The sequence below is a fragment of the Leptonychotes weddellii genome, chromosome 4, assembly GCF_054177405.1.
Source record: "Leptonychotes weddellii isolate Sample4059 chromosome 4, ASM5417740v2, whole genome shotgun sequence".
In the NCBI taxonomy this organism is placed as follows: domain Eukaryota; kingdom Metazoa; phylum Chordata; class Mammalia; order Carnivora; family Phocidae; genus Leptonychotes; species Leptonychotes weddellii.
Genome location: NC_138372.1, coordinates 19,495,753 through 19,518,760, shown reverse-complemented (window position 1 = coordinate 19,518,760; position 23,008 = coordinate 19,495,753). Strand labels below are relative to the sequence as shown.

Below are 23,008 nucleotides of genomic sequence, written 5' to 3'. Positions count from 1 at the left end.
GCCAGTCACAAAAAGGCAAATACTGTGTGTTTCTTAGTCAAACTCATAGAAACAGAAAGGAGAATGGTGATTAACAAAGGCTTGGAGGAAAGGGAAATAGGGAATTCTTGTTTAATGGGTATAGAATTTCAGCTTTGCACCATGAAAAGTTCTAGAACAACAATGTGAGTATACTTAACACTGCTGAAATGTACATTTAAAAATGGTTAAGATGGCAGATTTTATGGTTTTTAGTATAATTTTTTGAAAAGGAAAAAAAACACAGTAATAAGGACTAGAAATTCAGGGCACCCGGTGGCTTAGTCAGTTAAGCATCTGCCTTCAGCTCAGGCCCTGATCCCAGGGTGCTGGGATCGAGCCCCGCATGGAGCCCCGCATCAGGGCCTGCTTCTCCCTCTCACTCTGCCGCTCCCCCTGCTTGTGCTCTCTCGCCCTCTCTCTCTCTCATGAATAAATAAAACCTTTAAAAAGGAAAAAAAGGACTAGAATTCAAGTCCTGTCTCCCCCACTTAGTAGTTCTCACTTTAGGCAAATTATCTCTTGAGCCTCCATTTTCTCATATAAAATGAGAAACTTCCAGAGAGACTGTGAAACTCAAATGGGACTATGTAAATGAAGGTACTGTTTAACCCCTATATTCAGTACCAAGTATGGGAAACAGTAGGTACTCAATAAATATTTGCTGAAATAATTAATTAATTAATTGGCACCAGATTTATACAAAACCAACTTGTTCCACTAAGATGGCAGCAGTGTGTCACTCTGCTTCTTGTGTGCTGAACATGGTCAGAAAAAGAGGAATATGACAACCCTCTCCTCACCTCTCCAGACTCTTACAGTTCCTACTTCACTGTTATACCAAGCAAAGGAGAGGGTCCTAGAGTTTGAAGATCGACTGTGGTTATTCATTATTTTTTTAATAATCTACTACATGCCTGTTGATCAGCTTTCTCCATAAAAAGTAGGTCTAATTATACACACACACACACACATACATACATACATACATACATATATATACACACACACACATACACACACCCCAGGACGTGTGGAGGTCATAAGCCCACCAGGTCCTATTGACATTTATTTTTTTTCATTCATTCACCAAATACTTATTGGTCACCTTTATGTGCAAGGCATTTTTCTAGGTACTGGGTGTACAGCAGTGATCAAAAGAATCCTTGCCTCTAGTAGGAAGAAACAGTCAGTAAACAAGTAAGTTAAGGAAAACCAACCACATATGTCAAATGGTGGTAAGTGCTATAGCTAAAAATCAATTAGGAAAAGAAGGCCATGTTTCAAATAGGGTAGTTAGGGAAGACCTCAAGGCAAAGCTACCTTTTTTTTTTTCTTTTCTCCCTCTCTTTCTTTCTTTCTCTCTCTCTCTTTCTCTTTCTTTCGTTAACCTTTTAAGCAAGACCTAACAGGTGGAGGAGTTAGCCTTTATAAGCATTTACCTGGAGAAAGAGCATGCCAAGGAGAGGGAACAGCCAGTGCAAGAGGTTGGAGGCATGTGCAGGGAAGAGCAGGGGAGGAAGAATGTTGGGAAGTAAAGTCACAAGAGATCAAAGGAGAGGGTGGGGAGATCTTGCAGGGCCTTGTAGATTATTTTAAAGACTTTAGCTTTTATTCCAATGAAATGCTATCTTAAGGTTTTGAGCAGAAGACACACTGTCAAGACAAGAACTGACTTACCCATTAAATGCATCAGGTTGGGGGCGCCTGGGTGGCTCAGTCGTTAAGCGTCTGCCTTTGGCTCAGGTCATGATCCCAGGGTTCTGGGATCGAGCCCCGCATCGGGCTCCCTGCTTGGCGGGAAGCTTGCTTCTGCCTCTCCCATTCCCCCTGCTCATGTTCCCTCTCTCTGTCAAATAAATAAAATCTTTAAAAAAAAAAAAAATACATCAGGCTGGCTGCTGTGTAGGATCTTGAGGAGGCTAGCTAGGAGTCAAATTAGGAGGTTATTGTAACAATCCAGCATGAGATCCTGGGTGGCTTGAACCAAGGTAGTAGCAGTGGAGATGGGGAAGTAGTCATATATGATGATAGATATGTCTATGGTACATATAGGATATATTATGAAGGCATTATTTTGACAGGCTTTGCTAATAATTTGGATATGGGGTGTGAAAGAAAAAGAAGTTAAGGAAGTGTCCCAGGATTTTGGCCTAAGCAGCTGAAAGGATGAAGATGCCATTTACTGAGATGGAGAAGGCTGTGGTAAGAAAGATTAAGGGTCTAGTTTTAGATGCTAGGTTTGAAATAATTATTAGACATCCAAGCGGAGATGTCAGGTAGGCAGTTGGATATCTGAGTCTGGAAGTCAAGGGAGAGGTACTGGCTGGAGATAAATAATTGGGAGTTCTTTGTGTACGTGTGGTTATTAAAAATGACTGCATAAGTCATTGGAATGAATGCAGACAGAAGAATAGAGGTCTGTGAACTAAGCCCTGAGTCCCTCTAATATTTAAATGTTTGGATCTTAAGGTGGTACCAGCAGAAGTTTCAGAAGGAGAGGTATGTGAGGTAGGAAGAAAACTGGGAGAATGGTGTCTTAGAAGAAGACAAAGGGAGAGTGTTCGACTCAGATGTTGCTGTTGGGTCAAATAAGGTTGCTACATGGAGGCTATTAACTTGATGTGCAGTTTGAACAGAGTCATGGGGGTGATATCTAATTGGAATGGGTTTAAGAGAGAACGGGAAGAAAAGAGCTGGAGTAGGCAACCATATGACAACACTTTAGATCAATTGTAAAGAAGAACAAAGAAATGAGGTAGTAACTGGAGGGTTATATGGGCTCAAGAGAATTTTTGAACCTAAGAGAAATTCTATCAAGTTTATATGCAGGTGGTGATGATTCACTAGATGAGGAAGAACAATAGTGGTGCCTCCTGTGTGTCTGACATTGACAAGGCGCTAGGAATAGAGCAGTGACAAAATCCTCTGTTCTCATGGAAATTGCCGTCACTCACCGGTATGAGGGTAACTGGTTTATCCATATGAGGAGAAAAGCAGAATTGTATTCCTTCTTTTTGCTATTTGCAGAAATAAGTTCCAGGTGGATAAAATAAAACTTAACATGATAAGCAAAACTTTAATTTTTAGAAGAAAATACAGAAGAGTATCTGTATGGCCTTAAGGTGGAAGAGAATCTTATTTAAAAGGCCCAAAATACAGTTTTGAAAAAAACAAAAAAATGATCATTTTAATTGGATGAAGCTTTATATCGAGTGAAAATATAAAGTGACAAAACCAGACTGGGAGAAGATATTTGCAATTCTTTTGCTTGTTAATTCATATACAAACTCTGTAAAGAACTGTAAATTACTGAGCAGCAAACAACATATTAGAAAAGTAGGCAGAAACCTTGGAACAGTCAATTTTCAGAAGAGGAAAATCAGGTCACCAGTAAGCATGTGGAAAGTTCCTTAACCTCAGCAATTAAGGATATGCAGATTAAAATGTGTTGCATTTCCTATTTATCAGATTGACAGAAATTTAAGTCTAACAGTGCCAGAGTTTGTCAAGGAAATGGGAACACTTATTCTGCAAATGGAAATAGCCCTTTTTTTAAGATTTTATTTTTAAGTAATCTCTACACCCAACGTGGGGCTCAAACCCACAACCCCAAGATCAAGAGTTGCATACTCGGGGCGCCTGGGTGGCTCAGTCGTTGGGCATCTGCCTTCAGCTCAGGTTATGATCCCAGGGTCCTGGGATCGAGCCCCGCGTCAGGCTCCCTGCTCCGCGGGAAGCCTGTTTCTCCCCTCCCACTCCCCCTGTTTGTGTTCTCGCTGTGTCTCTCTCTATGTCAAATAAATAAATAAAATCTTTGGGCGCCTGGGTGGCTCAGATGGTTAAGCGTCCGTCTTCGGCTCAGGTCGTGATCTCAGGGTCCTGGGATCGAGTACCGCATCAGGCTCCCTGCTCCTTGGGAGCCTGCTTCTCCCTCTGCTTCTCTCTCTCTCTCTCTGTCTCTCATGAATAAATAAATAAAATCTTAAAAAAATAAATAAATAAATAAATAAAATCTTTAAAAAAAAAAAAAAGGTTGCATGCTCTACCAGCTGACCCAGCCATGCACCCCTGGATATAGATAGCCCTTTTTGGAGAATAGTTTGTCGATGTCTAGTAGTTTGAGATGTGCATAACCCTATGATCGAGCAACTCCACTTTTAGATAAATACACTTTAGTGCAGGGGTCTGCAGACTATAACTGATGTGCCAGATTCTGCCCACTGCCTGTTTTTATAAAATTTTAATTGAAACATAGCCATGTCAGATCATTTCCATAGCTACTTTCACACTGTAGTAGCAGAGTCCAGTAGTTGCAACAGAGATCATATAACCCGCAAAGCCTGGAATATTTACTACCTGACTTTACACAGAAAGTTGGCCCACCCCTGCCCTTGAGTAATTCTCATGTGCACAAGGAGAGATGTGTGAGGATTTTTTTGATGCCGCATTGTTCATAATAGAATGTAATTGGAAACAGCCTCTCTGTAAACCTGTCCATGAAAAGAAAATTGATAGATATATCCGAACAATGGAATGCTATATGGCAGTTAAAAGTGAATGAACTAAAACTACATATATCCATAAGGATTAATATGAAAAACAGTGTTCAACACAAAAAACACAGTGCAGATAGATATGTACTGTGTGTATCGTTTATCTAAAGGTCAAAAATGTTCACAACCATATACCATATATTGTTTATGGATATATATATACTCAGAAAGGAAGGGTCAACAGGTAGGGGTACACAGGAAATCAAATAAATCTGTGGTATCTCATTCTTATTTTTTTATCTAAAGCAACTATAAAATATTATGATTTGACAAAAGTGGGTTGGCGGTAGGTATACAGGAATTTATTTTTATTCTCCTTTTTCTGTATTTTGAATTACTTTCATTTACAAGGGGTTGGAGGAACCCACCCCCCTTCATGTTTTGCTCTCGCTGCCACTGCTTCACTGTGCATTTCATAACTGAGAGCATGCACTAAGCCTTTCACACCTGAAAGGTAGATTTTCTGTAGTGCATGTTATAGTGAGCCCTGACACCCAAAGGCTCATCAAACTAATGGGAATGATTTTATTCCCTTCAACAGTACGTGTGTTTATTTGGTAATTTTTCTCAATCTCATTTCATCCAGAGCTAATTTGCAAAGCTATAGGTTCTTGGCACCTTGGTAACTACAGTGGGAGACTTGAGGCTTTCCTTGATAGAACTGTGAAATGGGAGCAAGGAGAAGAAATATTTGATTTCAGAGTTACGGTTCTTGGTGGCCACTCTGTTATCTTGGACATTAAAAAGAATTCTCAAAATTGTTTCTGAAAATGTCAGAAGTGTTTTTGATAGGGGAAGCCCAGAAACCGAATATTCTCCAAACGCTTTTATTAGTTGGTCTTGCAGTTCCAGATTCAGTTGTTTGACGTTTGGTAAGCTGAGTGATCATTGGCCATATCCTCCTGAATGGAAAGCTCATCTTCAGGATTGTTTTGAGAGTGTAAAATGGAGGAAATATATTTACCAACAATATGGGAGTCATTTTTTATGTAGCTACTTCTTCACTGTGGGCTGTTAATAATTCTCCCTGTCTCTTAATCCTCTTAGAGGAGACATTCCTAAATGTATTTCATCATTGATCATTACATGCCATGACAATGAAAAGCTTTTTATGTCCTTGTCCTCTAAATATGAGACATTCCTGGGGCACCTGGGTGGCTCAGTCAGTTAGGTGTCTGCCTTCAGCTCGGGTCATGATCTCGGGGTCCTAGGATCATGCCCTGCATCAGGCTCCCTGCTCATCTCCCTCTCCCTCTGCCGCTCCCCTTGCTTGTGCTCTCTCACTCTCTCTCTCTGTCAAATGAATGAATAAAATATTTTTCTAAAATAAATAAATATGAGGCATTCCCTTTATGAAGTCTGAGGAAAAAGGTCTAAAACCTGACTGACTTAAGGTTCTTTTCTATAGACAGATCATAAAGTAGATTGGGCCTGGCAGAGGTTTGGCTTAGGTTATAAGGATGTAATATTTGCCATGGAATTAGACAAACAACTCTTCAACACTTTGAAAATAGTAAGAATTTATTAGTTGAACTATTTAATATATGAATTGGGGCTCAAGACATGGACTACAGGGGCGCCTGGGTGGCTCAGTTGGTTAAGCGACTGCCTTCGGCTCAGGTCATGATCCTGGAGTCCCGGGATCGAGTCCCGCGTCGGGCTCCCTGCTCGGCAGGGAGCCTGCTTCTCCCTCTGACCGTCCCCCTTCTCATGTGCTCTCTGTCTCTCTCATTCTCTCTGTCTCAAATAAATAAATAAAATCTTTAAAAAAAAAAAAAAGACATGGACTACAGTCATCTACTGAATCATTTATGAGATTAATATGCATTTATTCTGCAAACATTGACTGCATTGCCTGATTTGAATGTTGGGCATGATGATGCTATTGTAAAATGTTAGCACTGAAAGGGATCTGTGCTAAGTGCACCTGAGCCAAGCTTTTTATTACAAGCAGGAGACTGAAGCCCAAAGTGAACTAGGTGTTTGGTCCAGGTGACTAGCTCATCTGGGCTGAGGTGCCAGTTGGGCTATGGATTTCAGAGACTTGCAGTTGCTCAGACGTGTCAAGTGGGACTTCTGAGTATGGGTAGATAGGTTCTTGTCAATTATGGTGTAGTTGTCTCATTCATGTATTTATATATTGATACAATAATTTTCCAGCAGATGGCAGTCAAGTGCCTTGAGGAAGAGGCACGTTTTTCTTATTCACACAGGAACCCTGGTGCAAAGTCACTGGATCTGGCAAGAAGAAAGGATGAGAAGGTTAATGGAGCAGGATGAAGAAGGAAGCAGAGTTAGGACCTTGTTTAACTGAGGAAGGTGGTAGAAACAGGGAAATAAAGTATAAGATGGTGAAGAAAGAGCAAGGGAAATAATTTCCCTTTTATCTATGCAAATAAAATGTCTTTCCCACAGCAGTTATCATCTGTGCATGTTTCTGGTGTGTTCCAGATGCGATTTGAATTTTGATACACTGCCATGTTTCTCAACTGCCTGCAGTGGATTGAAATCACCCTTTCCCAAGGTCAACTTCAGAGATACACTATCGCAGTTGCAGTTACAGCATATAATAGACATTTTGGATGTGACAGGTTTACTGCCATAGTCATTGGTACTCTGGGGCTGTTCCCCCCACTGAAAGACCTAAGACCCAAGGCTAGGACTGTTTCTGGAAAATGAAGAATTGGAGGAAAATGGCTGTTTGCCTGTTTCTTGTTACTAACACGAAATCAGGACCTTGTGCTTCCACTTTTTTGTCCTACACTAAAACAGTTACCCTCTGAAATCATCCTTTCATCATGGCAAGATAGCCTGACCCTAGATTGGAGCCTGCGCTTGATCTTAGCCAAAGGCTGAGAAGTGATTAGATTGGAGCCTGGAGCCCAGAGTGTAGCTACTAGCTTGTTTTTGATCTGGGACAAGTAACTAATTCTTTCAATCCCATTTTCATCTTTACAATAGGGAATGGTACCCATCTCACTGGATTATTCTGAGAGTTCATTAAAGGAATATCTCTGTAAGCTATAAAGTACAGGAGATATGGAAGAGGGAGGTGGTATCCCAGTTCTCACACTGCCTAGGCCCCTTTGCTTCCTATTTATAAAAATTCCCCACACTGGGGCGCCTGGGTGGCTCAGTTGGTTAAGCGACTGCCTTCGGCTCAGGTCATGATCCTGGAGTCCCGGGATCGAGTCCCGCATCGGGCTCCCTGCTCGGCAGGGAGCCTGCTTCTCCCTCTGACCCTCCTCCCTCTCATGCTCTCTCTGTCTCTCATTCTCTCTGTCTCAAATAAATAAATAAAATCTTGAAAAAAAAAAAAAAAATTCCCCACACTAAGGGGCGCCTGGGTGACTCCATCAGTTAAGCGTCCAACTCTTTTTTTTTTTAAAGATTTTATTTATTTATTTGACAGAGACACAGCAAGAGACAGAACACAAGCAGGGGGAGTGGGAGAGGGAGAAGCAGGCCTCTTGTAGAACAAGGAGCCCGATGTAGGGCTCGATCCCAGGACCCTGGGATCATGACCTGAACCGAAGGCAGCCGCTTAACCAACTAAGCCACCCAGGCGCCCCATAAGTGTCCAACTCTTGATCTCAGCTCAGGTCTTGATCTCAGCTCAGGTCTTGATCTCAGGGTTGTGAGTTCAAGCCCTCCCTGGGTGTGGAGCCTACTTAAAAAACAAAACAAAACAAAACAAAAAATTCCCCACACTTATTAAAATAAGAACCTAAAGAGCACTCACATTTTTTGGGCAGCGGACCTGCTGGATCTCTAGCTGCCACCCCCACTCCCCACCAAACTACATGGGCTGTCACCTGTTTTTTCTAAGCCTAGGCAGGTGAACCAGCAGCAGCCCTTTTCTTTGGTGTTGAAAAAAGGTGGGGAGAATGTCCTAATGGGAAATTTCTTTTTCTCATCAGGTAAGGAGAGCTGCTTTGAGAGAATTGTGTCTAGGTTTGGAAAGAAAGTCACATATGTAGTGATTGGAGATGGACGAGATGAAGAAATTGCAGCCAAACAGGTAACCATGGTAAAGAGAATAGTCCATGTGGGAATGCAGCAAACAATTAGAAAAATGGTAAAAGTCAGAAATCTTAGCAATCTTGTGCATTTATAGTGTTTTCTCTGTCCTGTTTTTCTTTAAAGAAAGATGTTCATTTTTCCCCCAAATAGAGTTTTCCCTATAAGTTGTTAGATCCTTCCTTTCCCCCTCCTCCCTGCCACTCAGAAATCTTAAAATCTTTGAGCCCTGCTGTAGGGACCCCCATCATTAAACCTGATACAGGCCCTATCTGCCATCTTCATCTTAGAGGGCAATGCCTTCCCAAGAGCATGAGACTTCACTACAAAAAGGCAAATCAGTCTGATTTTTCCAGGCTTTAAATTCTCAAAAAGCCAGTACAATCAAGTGAAAGTTGTTTAGATGAAGTCCTTCCTGCTTTCAAGCCCAGAAAAGATTGTTCTGCTGTTAACCTCCTCACTGTGCAGGTCCCAACTCCAGGCCACCTCATCTCACTACAGGAAACAATAGATGAAAGAGTCTTGACTGTGGAATCTAAAATTAAATTGGGTCAGCTCTCCTCCATTGATTAGCTGTGTGACTTTGGACCGTTTACTTCTCCTCTTTGAGTTTCCTCATCTGCGTTTATTAAATGGATCTACAGAAGTTCTTTTCCTCTGCCCTAGTTTCCTTCCAGCAACTCTATTTCTTACGTTTGGAGGTGGAGGGTTGCCAGCTAGGACCAGCTGTCCTGATTTCTTCAGTTAATGTAAATATTCAACTACTAATAAACTGTAAGATTGGTAATCGGGTGGCATTATTACCTCATTATGTTTTCATGTACTATTTTATGTAGCAATTCAAGGACCTTTATTTTTTTTCATGTGTTATCTTTGAGGCTTTGATTCTGAAGTGCTTGTTGCCCTCTGGGCGGGGGTGGGGGGGAAGAAGACACTAGTGGATGGAGGCAACAGTGCTGCTCGGTTTGAAGAAGGGAGTCGGGGAGATAGAGAACAATTAAGTCATTAGCGGAGTTGGGGCCACTAAACTGATGCCTGTAATCATCTACCACAGAATATACCCATTGGAAGATGCCTTAGAGCTCTATCCAGTTCAGCCTCTACCCTGTGAGGGACCTTTTCTGCAGCCCCTTTCCCAGAAGACTTCCTAGTCCTTGCTTGAATAAACCCAAGGATGGGGAGACTGCTTCCTGTGTGTCGTGTTCTACTGTGGCGTCATCCAAGCTGTTAGGATGGTCCTCCTTCCACTGAACTCAAACTTGTATCTCTAACTTTCATATCCTGGTCCGAGTCCTGAGTATGATATAACAGGTCTGTTTCCTGTTCTGTATATTAAAAGCCTTTTAAATATTATGGGTGAGCAGCATGCTTGAGAAACACTGAGCTTATTGCCAAAAGAACTGTTGTAAGACTTCAGTATTTCGGGTAACTTGCAAGGAGTGTGAACAAAACGATCAGTAAAGCTAATCCCCTTCGGCTTCATAGAACACGGTTTCCAACACTTGGATTTTTCAAATCCCTTCTTTAAAATGTGGCTTCTACAAAAGCACACAGTATTCTGGACATGATTTTGACAACATGGTAAATGGGATTATTATTTCTTAGATCTGTGTATTCTGCATCTTAGTGGTGAACAAGATTTAGGCTTTGTAGAAACTTAGAGAAACTTTGTCTGAAACATATAGAAAACTGACCGTCTGTAAGAAAATGTAATATATTAATAGTAATTTCTTATGTGGGTCATTTTATTTGATCCTGAAGACCCTGTATAATGGCTAGAACAAGTATATATCATAAAAGCACAGTTACCACAAAAGACCTGATAAAAATCTCTCACATTTGTAAAGTGTCCTATAGGGTACAAAGTCTTTATACCTATGACTTACTTGCTCCTTAATAACAGCCCTATAAGGTGGGCAGGAGTAGAGTGTGTTACCAAGTATCTCGGGGAGAGGAAGAGGTATATAGGTAAGTGTCAGCTCCCAAAAGAGGAGCTTAACCCAAAAGAGGTTGGGTTAAACAGCTATCAACTATCCCCCTCTCTTCCAGCACAACATGCCTTTCTGGAGAATCACCAACCATGGAGACCTGGTGTCCCTCCACCAGGCTTTGGAGCTTGATTTTCTCTGAGAACTGGAATGAAGACCCTTCCCCGTGAGCTCCTTTTCACTCCTGAAGGGAGCTAGAGACCGGAACCATCTGGGAACTCTCTCTCTGTCTCTGTCTCCGTTTCTGTCTCTGTCTCTGTGTGTGTGTCTCTCTCTTTCTCCATGGAATGCTGGCGAGAACACAATCAGAACCAACAGCTGCAAGGGACGAAGCTTATTTTTGCTAAGAGTGAGCTGCAGCCCTGTGTTCATCCTCATACAGAGGCAGGAGACAGTTGGATTGAGAGAACAATAGACTCACCGCAGCTACAGTGCTTTTAATTCTTCTGTTTTTTGTTTCGTTTTATTTTGTTTCAAAAAATGAAGAAAAGAAAAGGAAGTTCTTGGAGCAGAGTTGCACTCTTAGTTTGTGCCCAGTTTGAGAACTGCTCTGAACTTGAGGGAACAGGATAGATGTGGCAGACTTTTGCGATACCATCTCTTGCAGTCTTTGTAATCTCCTTAGCTCTAGAACATATTCCCAGGGAATGTATATGTTATTTTTATAGTTAAGGGTCTGGTCTCTGAAGCAGGTTTTCCCTCCTTTCTTTTTCTAGCAAGAAAGGGGTGTGTAAAGTTTCCTTGGAAAATAGCAGTTGAAATATCTAAGATACCTCTCTGTGACAGTAGCACCTCTAGCTGCCCCAGCGGTCTGCTCTCTAGGGTGGTTTCCTTCCCGTGCTTCCATCTCCTAGTTTGCTGAACTCTGGGGCACTGGACACTGATTAACTTTAGACTTTGGTATTTCCCATCCTAGAAGCCTTAGTCCCCTTTCCAATCCCTGTCCCCCTTCAACCAAATGGCACAGCCCTAGAAACTCCCTCTCTTAAGACGTAAATTCTAAGCCTTCAGCTAGACTTTTATTCAAAGACTGTGTCCCAGAGGGCTTACGTCCCAACTGGAGGGAAAGGACTAAGGCTTCTTAGGAATTTCTGCTTCTTTGGCTCTTGAAACAAGAAGATTCCACCTTTTCCTCCTGCAGAGAAGCACCCTCCCCCAGCAGATGCTCACCCCTACAGCCTTCTCCTCCTTCTTAATCATCAGTACTAAACTCTTGCCCCTTTCCTGCCCTCTGTACCTCACATCCGCCTCCATGCAGCTCTGGCCAGTCGCTCGGCTTTGGACCCAAGAAGTTAAATCAAATCTAAGAACAGACTCGTAACTACATTTGACTTCCTTTGAAGCCCTTAAGCCAAGAAAGGTATTTTGGGCATATATTTACCCAAATCTCTTCCTGAAACTGAAGAACAGATTGCTATGATCAAAACCTACTTTTCCCATGGAACACCCTTCCTGCTTCTCAAATCCCATTCTAAAATGGGAAACCAGAAGGCCAGAAAGACTTTCCTGATCTAAATGAGGGTGCTGGGACCCCACTCCATGCCTGAAAATTGAATCCTGGGCTAAATGCAGGAACGTCTCTCACCCTGACCTCTAGGAAGATTGGTGGGTGCCAGGCAACTAACCCCAGCCTTACAGCCCAGCTGTGTTGTGGATGCTCCATCCCTCCAAGACAAACGTGGGCGTCTGCTCAGGCAGGATTAACTTCCTAGAGATGAGGAAGTTGAGCCTCTCCCCGGCTGCCTGGAGAAGTGATCATATAAGCACCTCAGGTGTGCAGTCTGGGTCCTCAGTAGGAGGCATCCCTTGACCAACCCCAGCTGTAATTGCTCGCCCCCAGAGATTCTGGGTATCCATTTCCAGAAATGTTGCGGCACAAAGGGGCCAGGCTCCTTCCGACGCCAGACCACCCAAATGGCAGCAGAGAAAAACTGATAGACACATTCCTCCCGAACTGATGGGGAAAGTGCTCCATTACTCACAATTTTAGGGAAGCAGTTTTTGGGAAGGAGCTGAAGTCCGTGCTCATTACTTAGCTGCCTCTCTGACCTTGCCGCCTCTGGCAGGTGGGGAAGAGATGGGGCGTGCAGTTGGAGGCCAGCCTTCCATTGTCTGTGTTCAGCATAGTTGTCCACATGCTGCTTTGCCTTGCTTGATAATTGATCTTAGAAAGCTCTATGATGGGCCTTTCTTGCAGGCCCTAAGGTCTCCCCATACTGCAGTATAACTGTTGGTTCCCTGCACTGGACATAGGCCACCTGGTTGGTGCTGTACTTCAGGCTTGTGAGGCTGTGGAGTGGTACCCCGTCACGCACACAGGGCCACACACGAACACTTCCCTCTCCCTGCCCTTTGGGAGAAGCTCTTTATCCCTATGAGTTGGACTCCTCTTTCAACGGCATTTCCCTCACTCCCCCAAGCCGGCCCTGACTCCCCAGCTTGGGTCTTTGCAAAAGGAACTTGAAATTGGTGAAGAGAGGTAAGGAAACTCTACCCAGCAGAGCCCTTCTGCTTTCTTCTGGTTGTTGCTGCCCTCATTATAGGACAGACAGAAAATGAGAGCTTCTCGATTCCTCTCTGCCAAAATGAGTTATCCAGGGAACACAGCGTTCTTCTACCCTGTGTTCCAGCACAAAGATCTGGAAAGGAAAATAAGTGGGTAGCACCAAGAGCTCTTGGAAGCTGAGGACAAAAGGATACCGTGGGTCATTTCTTCAAGGGGAAGCCCTCTTTACTAGAAAGTGTCCCCATGAAATTAGCCACATGATGAGTCTTTCCCCCAGCCGGGCACTGTGGGTTCTGTAAGATGGGTCTGCACGTTTCATGGTGAGGACTGTCTCTAGTGTGGGATCTGGAGTTGTCACATGTGTCCTGGGTTTAAGAGGTGGCTTGACTTCCGAATGTAAAACTGACTGTGCCTTAGTATCACCCTGTCCGGTGCCCCTCGGGCAGCTGGTGGTGTCCGGGAGAATAGATGCCTGTTCCAGACTTCGATGCCTGTTTGGGCTCTTATTTGGTTTGGGATGTTCCTGTCTTCTGCTCTGCAAGTTGAGGGGCAAAGCCAGTGTCCCAGGAGACTTGTGCCACAGCTTGTTCGCAGTTTATACAAACTCACTTTTCAAGCTCCAAGTAGAATCTGATTGGCAAACTCTAGCGGCAGCATATGGAGCATCTAGATGTTCACTACCTTGAATGGGTGTCAGTGCCACTGAACCAAGGGGGATGGGGAGAGGGGCAGGGCCACATTCTTCCTCTTCCTGGGAGGACGGTGTTCTAAGCCAAGGGTGGTGAGCTGGGGCCTTCCTCTCCTCACTCCTGTACAAGAGGGACAGTTAGGGCCCTTCTTTAAGCAGGTTTCTACTTCTTACCACTAAATTGGCTTCCTTTTTCATCCAAAACTTGGAAGTCCCCAGATGTTCACACTTAAAAGAAGCCAAATCTGAATTCTGGGATTCTAAAATATCTTTAACTATGAGAGAAAATGTAGTTCTGTCCCATCCCCAATTTGCAGGCCCTCTGTTCCTTCCTCTCCTCTGACTTAGCTCCAGCAAGCAAGGCTCCATGGCTAGTCCCTAATGCACTGACGGGAGCCATCTCATTAAGGACAACTTCTACTCAAAACATGACCCTCTGGACTTCAGATGCCTCATTTAGCAGGAAAAGGCATTGAGTGGATCGGATATATTTATGTGACTGCGGGCATTCGTGGCTGTGTAGAGTCCTTGACCATAATGTTATATGTAATGGGAACTATCTTATAAACTTGAAAAAATAAAGTTTTTATTTTCTATACAGTTTGCTCCTGTGTCTTTTCTGAGTAGGATCAGCCCAGTTGCCCAGCTTAAGTAGGCTCCTAAGTAGGGCTTCGTAAAAAAATCTTTAGAGCTCATTAGAAAGATGGCACTCTTCAATAACCCGGTCATTAATTTCATCAAAAATTTAACCATTTGGTATAAACAAATGTACATGGGGAAATAAAAAAAATATTTTAAAATAATTTGCAAGGGAAAGTTTATTTCTTAATTGTTTCTAAAATCTATTGCCTTTTAAAGTTTAGGACTGGAATGATAAGAGGTCTCATTTGCTGTCAAATGTGCTGAAATTTAATTATTAAAGAGAAATCACTACCTTGCCGTGATGAGCTTAAAATGCAAAAGCAATAAAACTGACAAACTGATATCAAACCTCACTTGATTTGGCCTGATTTCCTGTCACGTCAACTACTTCTGCTCATTTCGTTTCTTCAGATTGGGTCTGACTGTCCCTCACTGGTCTGGAAAACAGTCGAGAATCCCTTTGCCTTTTATTCCAATGAAGGAGGACAGAATTCGGGTCTAGCTTCCAAGTACTCTAAGATGTATTTTTCTCCAAATTAATTCCTCCTTAGAAAAGGGGGTTGCCTTGTATTCTAGGCATTAAGTTTTTTCGTTGGAAGGTACATATTTCGAACCACATCATAGCTGAAGCAAACTTGTTAGTTGTTACATCTTTAACTTGGTCATGAGTACAAATACTGGAGTATTTGCTTTTCAAGCCCTGTGAGTAAACATCTCCATCTCCCCTATAGTAAGTATAACATCTGCGCATTTCTCAAAAACCTTTTGCTGGTAGGTAAAAATTAGTAATCCAGGATGGTTTTATTCTTCAAAAACAAGTTTCTTGACCTTTAAAAGAAATTCTTGATGGGAATCTTGAAATTTCTAATTGCAAATAATGTCACTGCCATCTTTTAAAAACTTTTAATTCTATAAACTTTATATACAAATGAAGAAGCGACTGCTTCATTCCACAGATTTTAGGTGGTATACCTTGTATGTTGTTTCAATTTAATTACATATCATCATCATTTGACAATTTCATTTAGCGATTACAGATGAGCGTTTGTCCAAAACATTTAAAGCACACGTCTTTGAGATTTTTCTCCGGGAAAGTAGGGAATTGCCTAAAACACTGTCTTCTGTTTGAGCATATATGCCATCTCCCCTGAACCTAATCTCTATGTATGACAGGAAGCTTGTTAAAGTCAACAGCACCAATATTTGTTTTAGTGAAACCCTTAGGACCTATGTCCGGGGCTGGGTTGGGCACTAAGCCCACCCTCTGGGGTCTCAACCCTTGATATTCTCAGTGACTTGGGAGAAACTATAATGATTTCACCTATGGGTGTGTTTATGTGTTTAAATGTATTCAGTTAAAACAATGGTCCTTTTGGGCGCCTGGGTGGCTCAGATGGTTAAGCGTCTGCCTTCGGCTCAGGTCATGATCCCAGGGTCCTAGGATCGAGTCCCACATCGGGCTCCCTGCTCCTTGGGAGCCTGCTTCTCCCTCTGCCTCTCTCTCTCTCTCTCTCTGTCTCTCATGAATAAATAAATAAAATCTTTAAAAAAAAAAAAAGAATGGTCCTTTTATAATACTGTATATTATACCTCAATCAAAAAAAAAAAAGAAAAAGGAATGATCCTTTCTCTAAGGCCATTATATCCTAGTAGGAGATGATGATGATAATAGTTGGTAGTTTTTACTTCCTTTTTTTTTTAATGTATTATTTGTTTCAGGGGTACAGGTCTGTGATTCATCAATCTTAATACAATTCACAGGGCTCACCTTAGCACATACCCTCCCCAGTGTCCATCACCCAGCCACCCATCCCTCCCACCCCCACCCCCACTCCAGCTTTACTGCCTTTTTTTTGTTAAAATTAAGTCAGCAGCCATGTTGGCCATTTTACTGGTCCGTGAAATTCAAGTCTGGAAATCACTGGACGGGATGAACCTGGAGATCCTTCCGGCCTTACCTTTCTCTGTATGTCAAAAAGCACCAGCATCATCTCCCCAGGGCTCCCTCCACCCCCCTCCCCCACCTGTCATCCTTGGCTCCAGGCCAGCATAGCTGTGCAAGCCCTCCCGCAAGTCCCGCCAAGCCCTGCTGATTTGGTTCCGGGGGTAGAGTGCATCTGCATGGTTCTCGCCCTCCCTCCTTGAGGGCTGAATCAGTTTCTAGGGAGGCCTTCCTGAGCCATGCCATACAGAACTGGAACTCCCACCCACAACACGCATTCACCCTCTCCCTGGGCCCTTCCCTACTTTATCTTTTACACTATCTCAAACAGTTCTGCTTATCCTGTTTATTGGGTCTCCACTAAAATGAGTAATAGAACGGAGACGATCCTGGCCTCCTCACAGGGAGGATTGCACCTTTTCCTTCTGTCTCCAGTGCCCTTTTCCTGTTCCCTGGTTTCCGCATACCACAGATCTTCCAGAGCAACAAAAGTTCCACCCCCCTGGCATCGTGGCCCACATCCACATCCCCTAAGTCGCCTCTTCGCTTACACCCTCCCTGAGCTCCCAGCACACGTACCTTTCTTCACCCGGGCTCTGGGATTCACTTCCTGGTACCAGAGGCATTTGTGGCTCCTGCCAGGCCTAGCAGCAAAGCTGGTTAGCAGCACACATGAGAGTGGGCCCAGATCTGGGTTCTGATGCCCACCAGGTGACGACCAACCCCTCAATGGCTTACCAGCTCCCAAAACTTGGAAAACAAGGTTGAGAACCAGCCCTCTTCTCTGGTCCCAGGGCCCTTACCAATTTTAAGGGTGGACTTCATGTCCCTGACCCTTCTTTCCAGGTGTCTTTGAACTCTGCAGATTAATGACACAACTAGATTGGAGGGTTTCATGAGGTTTTAATAATAATCTAATAATACTGTTAAACAAAAACAACACATACGTGTCCTTCACTTGCAAAGACACATATGCACACACCTTCTCTTCCTCTCACATAGACTCTGAGGTAGAAAGTGTACTGCCTAAAGTAGAAAAATACTCAACGGGCTGAGCCATGGCCCAGACCACAGGCTCACAAGCACTTGGTTGAAAGGTGGCCGCTTGAGAGCAGGGCCAGAGGCTGGGCTGGCTGCACTGAGGCCTTGGGGAGGCTGACGGGGGCCACTAGCTGGACATCCCCGGCTTCCAGCATGACAGCCCGCTCAGGGGTAGCTGGAGAGGGTAAGGGATAAAGCTCAGGTGGCAGCTGATCTTGTTCCAGCCTCCAAGGATAGAATATTCCTGCCACAGAGAATGCTCTCAGTAAACATTTGTTGGATGAACACAATGACAGGCGAGGCAGAGAGGAAGAATTCTGAACACATCCTGGGGATCCGGGGCCTTCTAGCCCAGGATCGGGGAGCCAAGCCGTGGGACAGCACCTCCACCTATTATTTTAGAGGTGGCCAGGGAGGTGAAAATACCATCTCTAGGAACTTTGGGGTACCAGCTCTACTGGTTGGTGGGGGTGGGGTCGGGTGGGGAAGGGGGTCTCTTCTTTCCTCCCAAAGTGTCTTGTATGTAACTGGAGCCCTTGACTCTCCAGGGCCCTGCTGTTCTCATCTCGTTCTCATCCTCGAAGGCAGGCCTGTGTCTTTACTCAACTCTGGTCTCCAGCGCCTGGCACATCAGTCACCAAGCGCTTCCTGAGGGAATCCAGGCCCGTAGCAGCGTCATTAGCTTATCTTCTGCATTCTACCAGTTGATTCCATCTGTTCTGTGCCTGCCGGCTCGGGCCTCGCCTCAAAGGACCCCATTCACCTCTCCCTTCTGTGGCAAAGCAGCCTCATCCCTAACCCTGGGGAAGAAGTTCTGAGCCAAGTGGGTCAAGCGCCTGTTGTGAGGCAGCGGACGCCCCTCGAGGGAGCGGACGCCCCGGGCCCCATCCACCCGGTCAGGCTCCCAGCGGCAGCTCGGGTGCAGCCAGCGGTAGTACACGAGCCGCAGAGCCAGGCCCAAGAGGAAGCAGATGCCGCTCGCCAGCAGCAACACCTGCAGTGGGATCCCACTGGGCAGCCAGGTGACGTGGGCCAACCAGGTGACCACCATGAGGACGCTGTCACTCAGGAGGAACAGCAGGTGGATGGTGGCGCGGCCTCGGGTGCGGCCCTCGGCCACGTTGAACCAGGAGAAGTACAGAATGGTGGCCACGGTGGCCCGGTACAGCCACTCTGAGCAGGAGTCTGGCATGAAGTCCGTGCCCTGCAGCCAGACCCACGACAGCAGCACCAGCCACAGGCCCAGGAAGTGCAGGGCCACGTAGTGGGGGAAGAGAGCAGAGAAGAGGGCCACGGCCAGCACTCGGGGCCACAGCAGCAGCAGGTTCCACAGGAAGTAGAACACAGAGGAGCCCAGCCCCAGGCGCGACCTGGGGGGCAGGCAGGTGCGCAAGGCCCGGTGGTAGTCAAGCAGCGCCCACGAGATGCCCACGAAAGACGTGCAGATGCCGACCCCTGTGGAGAGGAAGCGGGCACAGGTGAGCCCTGCGGGCAGCCTGCCTGGCCCTCCCTAGAAGGCACGGGTACCACCCCGAGGCGGGTGTCAGAGCCCCCGATGGCTGAAGGGGAACTGCAGCTGGAGAACATCTGTTCACGCAATCGAAAATAGAGCCAATAGGGCTTCAGATAGGGAGTCTGCCCTTCGCCGCAAGGCGTAACTTTTCAGGTGCTCCCACGATGAGATTCTTCCAGGATTGGGGGGGGGGTTGGGCTGTGCGACTTACATACCCCCATCTGCACCCTTGTCACCCAGCATCTGGCGCCCCGGGCCCCTGGCCACACCCTGAGCACCGTTCAGGGCCCTGTAACCCGTCCTTTCCCAGAAGAACCTTTCCTGGCACTGAAAATCAGTAATCCTGGCTCCCTGTTTGTAGTCTCAGAAATGGAAGCAGGAAATCCCAGGGGTGGCAACCGGCCTGTGGCGGAAGCTACCCTCCAGGCTGGGAGGGCCGGGCCCTGCCACACAGATAGAACGTCCCGGCTGGGACTGGGCCTTCGTCTTGATTTTTCAACACTCGAAGTTTACAGTGGAGATCCTCTCCCACCTCCTGGACTAGAAGCACCAGGATCTCCAGGGCGGGGTGAAGGCAGCACTGGAATGTCTCTAGAATGCTCACTCCCCGGCCCTTTCCCACTGCGGTCCGTCAACAGATGTTTACTGGGAGCCTGTTGTGGACCAGGAAGCCACCCCCACCCTGGAAGCAGATCTGGGGCAACGTCCTCTCTAACTAGCCCACACTAGGTCTCAGTGGGGCTGATATCCTTGCCGTTTGCCTAGCGTGCTGCATTCGCTGACCTGGACAAGCTTAGCCCACAATATTGGGTAGGCCAGGAACACGTGCCCTGCGAGCTCCAGCCAGAATTTCCCCTAGAGTCACCCCCGCCCCCCAGGGGACCTGTAACACCTCACCCCCTTCTGTCTGGGGTCTTAGCACACAGTCATTCCCTACTGCCTTGTCTCTGAGCTCCTCCAGGGTACGAAACATTCTGCTCCCTTGGGGTCCCCAGCAGCCCAGTACCTGGCACATAACAGCAGCTAACTAAATGTTCGTGAAATAAAAAGTTAGGGAAATCTGTCTCTTCCCTTGCTCCCTGCCTCCCCTACACACACAGTGGAGACCGTTCCCAGGTAGCCCTGACCCTAGACACCGGCGGCTGCAAACAGACAAACAGAAGTATGTGCCCAGTGAGTGCTGTGTGCCCCGGTGCAGATCACTTCTCCTCCCTGCACCTCTTGCCTCTCGTGTCAGGTGGAGAGAAGAAGGAGCACCAGCCACCACGGCCGCCCGCGCTACCACCCGTCCTCACTCGGAAGGCCAAGGAGCAACTTCCGAATTGAACGCAGAGCTGCCTAAGGCACATCCTCCTGTTTTCTAAGCAGCCTTGATCGAAGAGTGAAAACACTCCTGCCCTTCGTCGGAAGCCCCCCGACGCCATAAAGGGGGCCTGGCCACCGGCCCATCACTCACACTGGTAGGGCTCGGCCCAGCCGCTCTGCAACACGATGGCCAGCACCAGCGTGAGCTGTGGTGTCGTCTCCAAGAAGGTCTCGAAGAGCCGCAGCATGCTGATGTCCAGGGTTAGGAAGTCGGCATAAGCCAGGTCAAACTCGGAGGGCGCCTCCTGCTGCCACACGAGGAGCCCCTGCCGCAGCCCCTGCACACACCTAGGCAGGCGGGGTATGGATGCCCCGAGGGGCCGGGTTAGTGTCCGCTGCGCTCCACCTCCCCTCGCCCCGGGCCTGGGTGCGGGCGGGCTCCAGTCCGAGCTCGTCACTGACATGCTGTGGGGCCCTGGGCACGAGCGACTTAACCTCGCCGAACTCGTTCTTTATCGTAAAATGGGGATGGGTACCAACTACCACCGCCCGGGCTGGCCAGGATGTCCCGGGGTCATCACAAACCCTGTTCCATTTACTTCTTACAACACCCCCATTTGACACATGGGGAAACAAGACCAGAGAGCTAATAAATGGTAGAAACGGGATTCGGACCCAAAGCCGTGTGAATTTCAAAGGCATACTATGAAACTGCCCCAGGTGGTAGTTCTCAAATTTTAGCAAGCCTAAGATTTTCTTAGGACCCTGTGGGGGAGGGGGGCCATTGAAAGCTTCTGTGCACAGGCAGGATAGGTCAGATTGTGCTGTAGAAAGATCTCTCTGGCCGTGGAGAAGTGGAAGGGGAAAAGGGGTAAGACCGGGAGGAAGATCCATTTAAGAGGACTGTCCAGAGTGGTGGGCATGGAGGCAGACACAGAGTTAAGGGAGCCCAGAGGTTGGACAGACAGGCCCGGGTGACCCATTGGCATGAGAGGGGGCAGTGGAAGATGCACCCTGATGTCCCCCACCCGGAACTGTTCTTAGTTGGCTATTGGGAGGTGAGCCCATTCACTCAGTGCCAATTCATTCATCAGAAATTTACTGTCACTTCCCCTGGATGGACTTGACAACACACTAAAGGAGCAGGGGGGCAGGCCCAGGTTGAGGCTCTCCCTCAGCAGGAGCCTCTGCCCTCCTTCCTGCCCATTCGGCATTTTATCGAGGCCCGTGCAGTCCCTCACGGAAAACTGCAACATTCAAAGCTCCTCTTGTCCACTCCTAGAGGCTCAACGCAGCTTTGTCAAAGCAAGATCTGGAGAGAATCTGCAAAATGGATTCAAGAGCAGATCCTGGCTCCAGCCACCCCATCCCAACCCAGACCACATGGTGTCCTGACTCCATTGCTTGACTCTGATCCCTTGGTTTCAGCTTCTGCATCTCTAGAGGGCCCTGCCAGTTCTGAGGAGTACAGCCCACACAGATTTTCTGGAACCCAGCCTCTGCCCAGCCCTGGCTGGCTCAGGGGACACGGATGAGTCAGACCCCATCGCTGTGCTCTTGCTTGCTCTGGGGACGAGAGGGTGGGGAGGGGAGGAGGGGTTGAGGGAACAAGCTCTGCTCTGGGGGTCAGGGCTGCTGAAGCTCCTGGGTGACCCCGGTAATTTGTTGAAGGCTTACTCTGAGCCAAAGCAACTTACTGGTCTTATTTCGTTTAATTTCGTTTAATCCCTACCAAACAGAGGCAGGCGCAACAACCATCCCCACCAGAACAATGAGTAAACTGAGACCCAGAGGGCTCAAGTGACTTGCCCAAGGCTCCACCCACAGCAAAAAGGAACATTTTTTGTATGAAACACATCACCGGTCTGCCATTACACGAGAGTCCACCAACAGCCAAGCACCAAGCTAGGCACACTCGGCTCTTGCCTTCACTCCCCACAACAGGCCCGCCTGCCACACCTGTCTCTACGTTCCTGCCGCCTTTTCACAGAGGAGGAAACTGAGGCTTAGAGAACGCAGGAATGAGGCCACAGATGGCAAATTAGCTAGCACGGGAGCCCAGACAGGTCTGACTCCAAATCCTGTGCCTCCTTTTCTTCTCTGGGCTTCAGTTTCTTCCCCAGTGCCAGGGAGGGTAGGGCTAGATGGGCTCTGAGGGCTCTCAGCCGGCCTCTCTTTCTTCGGGGCGGGGCGGGGGGGGGCGCTCACCTGTCAGCAGAAGTGCCCACAAGGGCTTAGCTTGCTCTCCTGGGCCCCCGATCCTCTCCTTCCCACCCCCTTCCCGGTGTCAGCGCTCTCCCCGGCGCTAGCAGCCCGGCCGCAGGTGCCGCCGGGCTCCGTTCCGCTTCCCTCTTCCCGAGGGCGTGGTGCTCACCTGTACAGGTAGCCCAGCTGCAAGAGATGCAGCAGCGCCAGGCAGCGGCCGGGGGGCTGCGGCGCGTGCAAGCCGGCGGGGTCGGCGCGCAACCAGACCCAGCTGAAGAGCTGCAGCGCCACCGAGGCGAGGCCCAGCAGCCCCAGCACCAGCGCGGCCCACAGGTAGCGGCCGCTGAGCACATACTGGCCCGCGGCCCACAGGTCGGCGCCCAGGTCGATCAGGAAGGCGGCGGTGCCCAAAAAGCCCAGGACCACGTCCCAAAGGAGCGCGGCGCGGGGCAACCAAGGCATGACCCGCCCGCCTCGCCCCCGCCTCTCCTCTAGGCTCCGACCCGCCCTCCCCGCCCGGGGTCGCCGCGGCAGGAAGGAGGCAGGCGCAGCCCTAGGGGCCGCCCAGGGCCTGGGCCTCCTGG

The 23,008-nt window shown here is 47.2% G+C and overlaps 2 protein-coding genes across 7 annotated transcripts in view; one reads left to right on the top strand and one right to left on the bottom strand.

The window, feature by feature from the left end:
• Positions 1 to 14,374, top strand: part of EYA3 (EYA transcriptional coactivator and phosphatase 3) — a 107,528-nt gene extending 93,154 nt beyond the window's left edge. For all 6 annotated transcript variants that reach the window (XM_081817871.1, XM_081817867.1, XM_081817868.1 and 3 more), the window contains 2 exons: positions 8,495 to 8,595; positions 10,644 to 14,374. In XM_081817871.1, the coding sequence (XP_081673997.1) occupies positions 8,495 to 8,595; positions 10,644 to 10,724 (182 nt within the window). In that variant the 3' untranslated portion in view covers positions 10,725 to 14,374. The remainder of the gene's footprint in view (positions 1 to 8,494; positions 8,596 to 10,643) is intronic.
• A 2,869-nt stretch (positions 14,375 to 17,243) lies between these two features.
• On the bottom strand, positions 17,244 to 23,008 carry XKR8 (XK related 8). Its single transcript, XM_006743191.3, has 3 exons — positions 22,594 to 23,008; positions 20,371 to 20,567; positions 17,244 to 18,856 (listed from the first exon to the last, which is right to left on the bottom strand). Exons 1-3 carry the CDS (start codon positions 22,884 to 22,886, stop codon positions 18,147 to 18,149), a joined length of 1,200 nt encoding a protein of 399 aa, XP_006743254.2. The 5' UTR covers positions 22,887 to 23,008; the 3' UTR covers positions 17,244 to 18,146.

Coding starts and splice junctions, on each gene's coding strand:
- XKR8 (XM_006743191.3), bottom strand. CDS start 22,886: ATGCCTTGGTTGCCCCGCGCCGCGCTCCTTTGGGACGTGGTCCTGGGC. Junction 20,568..22,593: donor CAGCTGGGCTACCTGTACAG/GTGAGCACCACG, acceptor CCGCCTGCCTAG/GTGTGTGCAGGGGCTGCGGC. Junction 18,857..20,370: donor CTGGGCCGAGCCCTACCAGT/GTGAGTGATGGG, acceptor TCCTCTCCACAG/GGGTCGGCATCTGCACGTCT.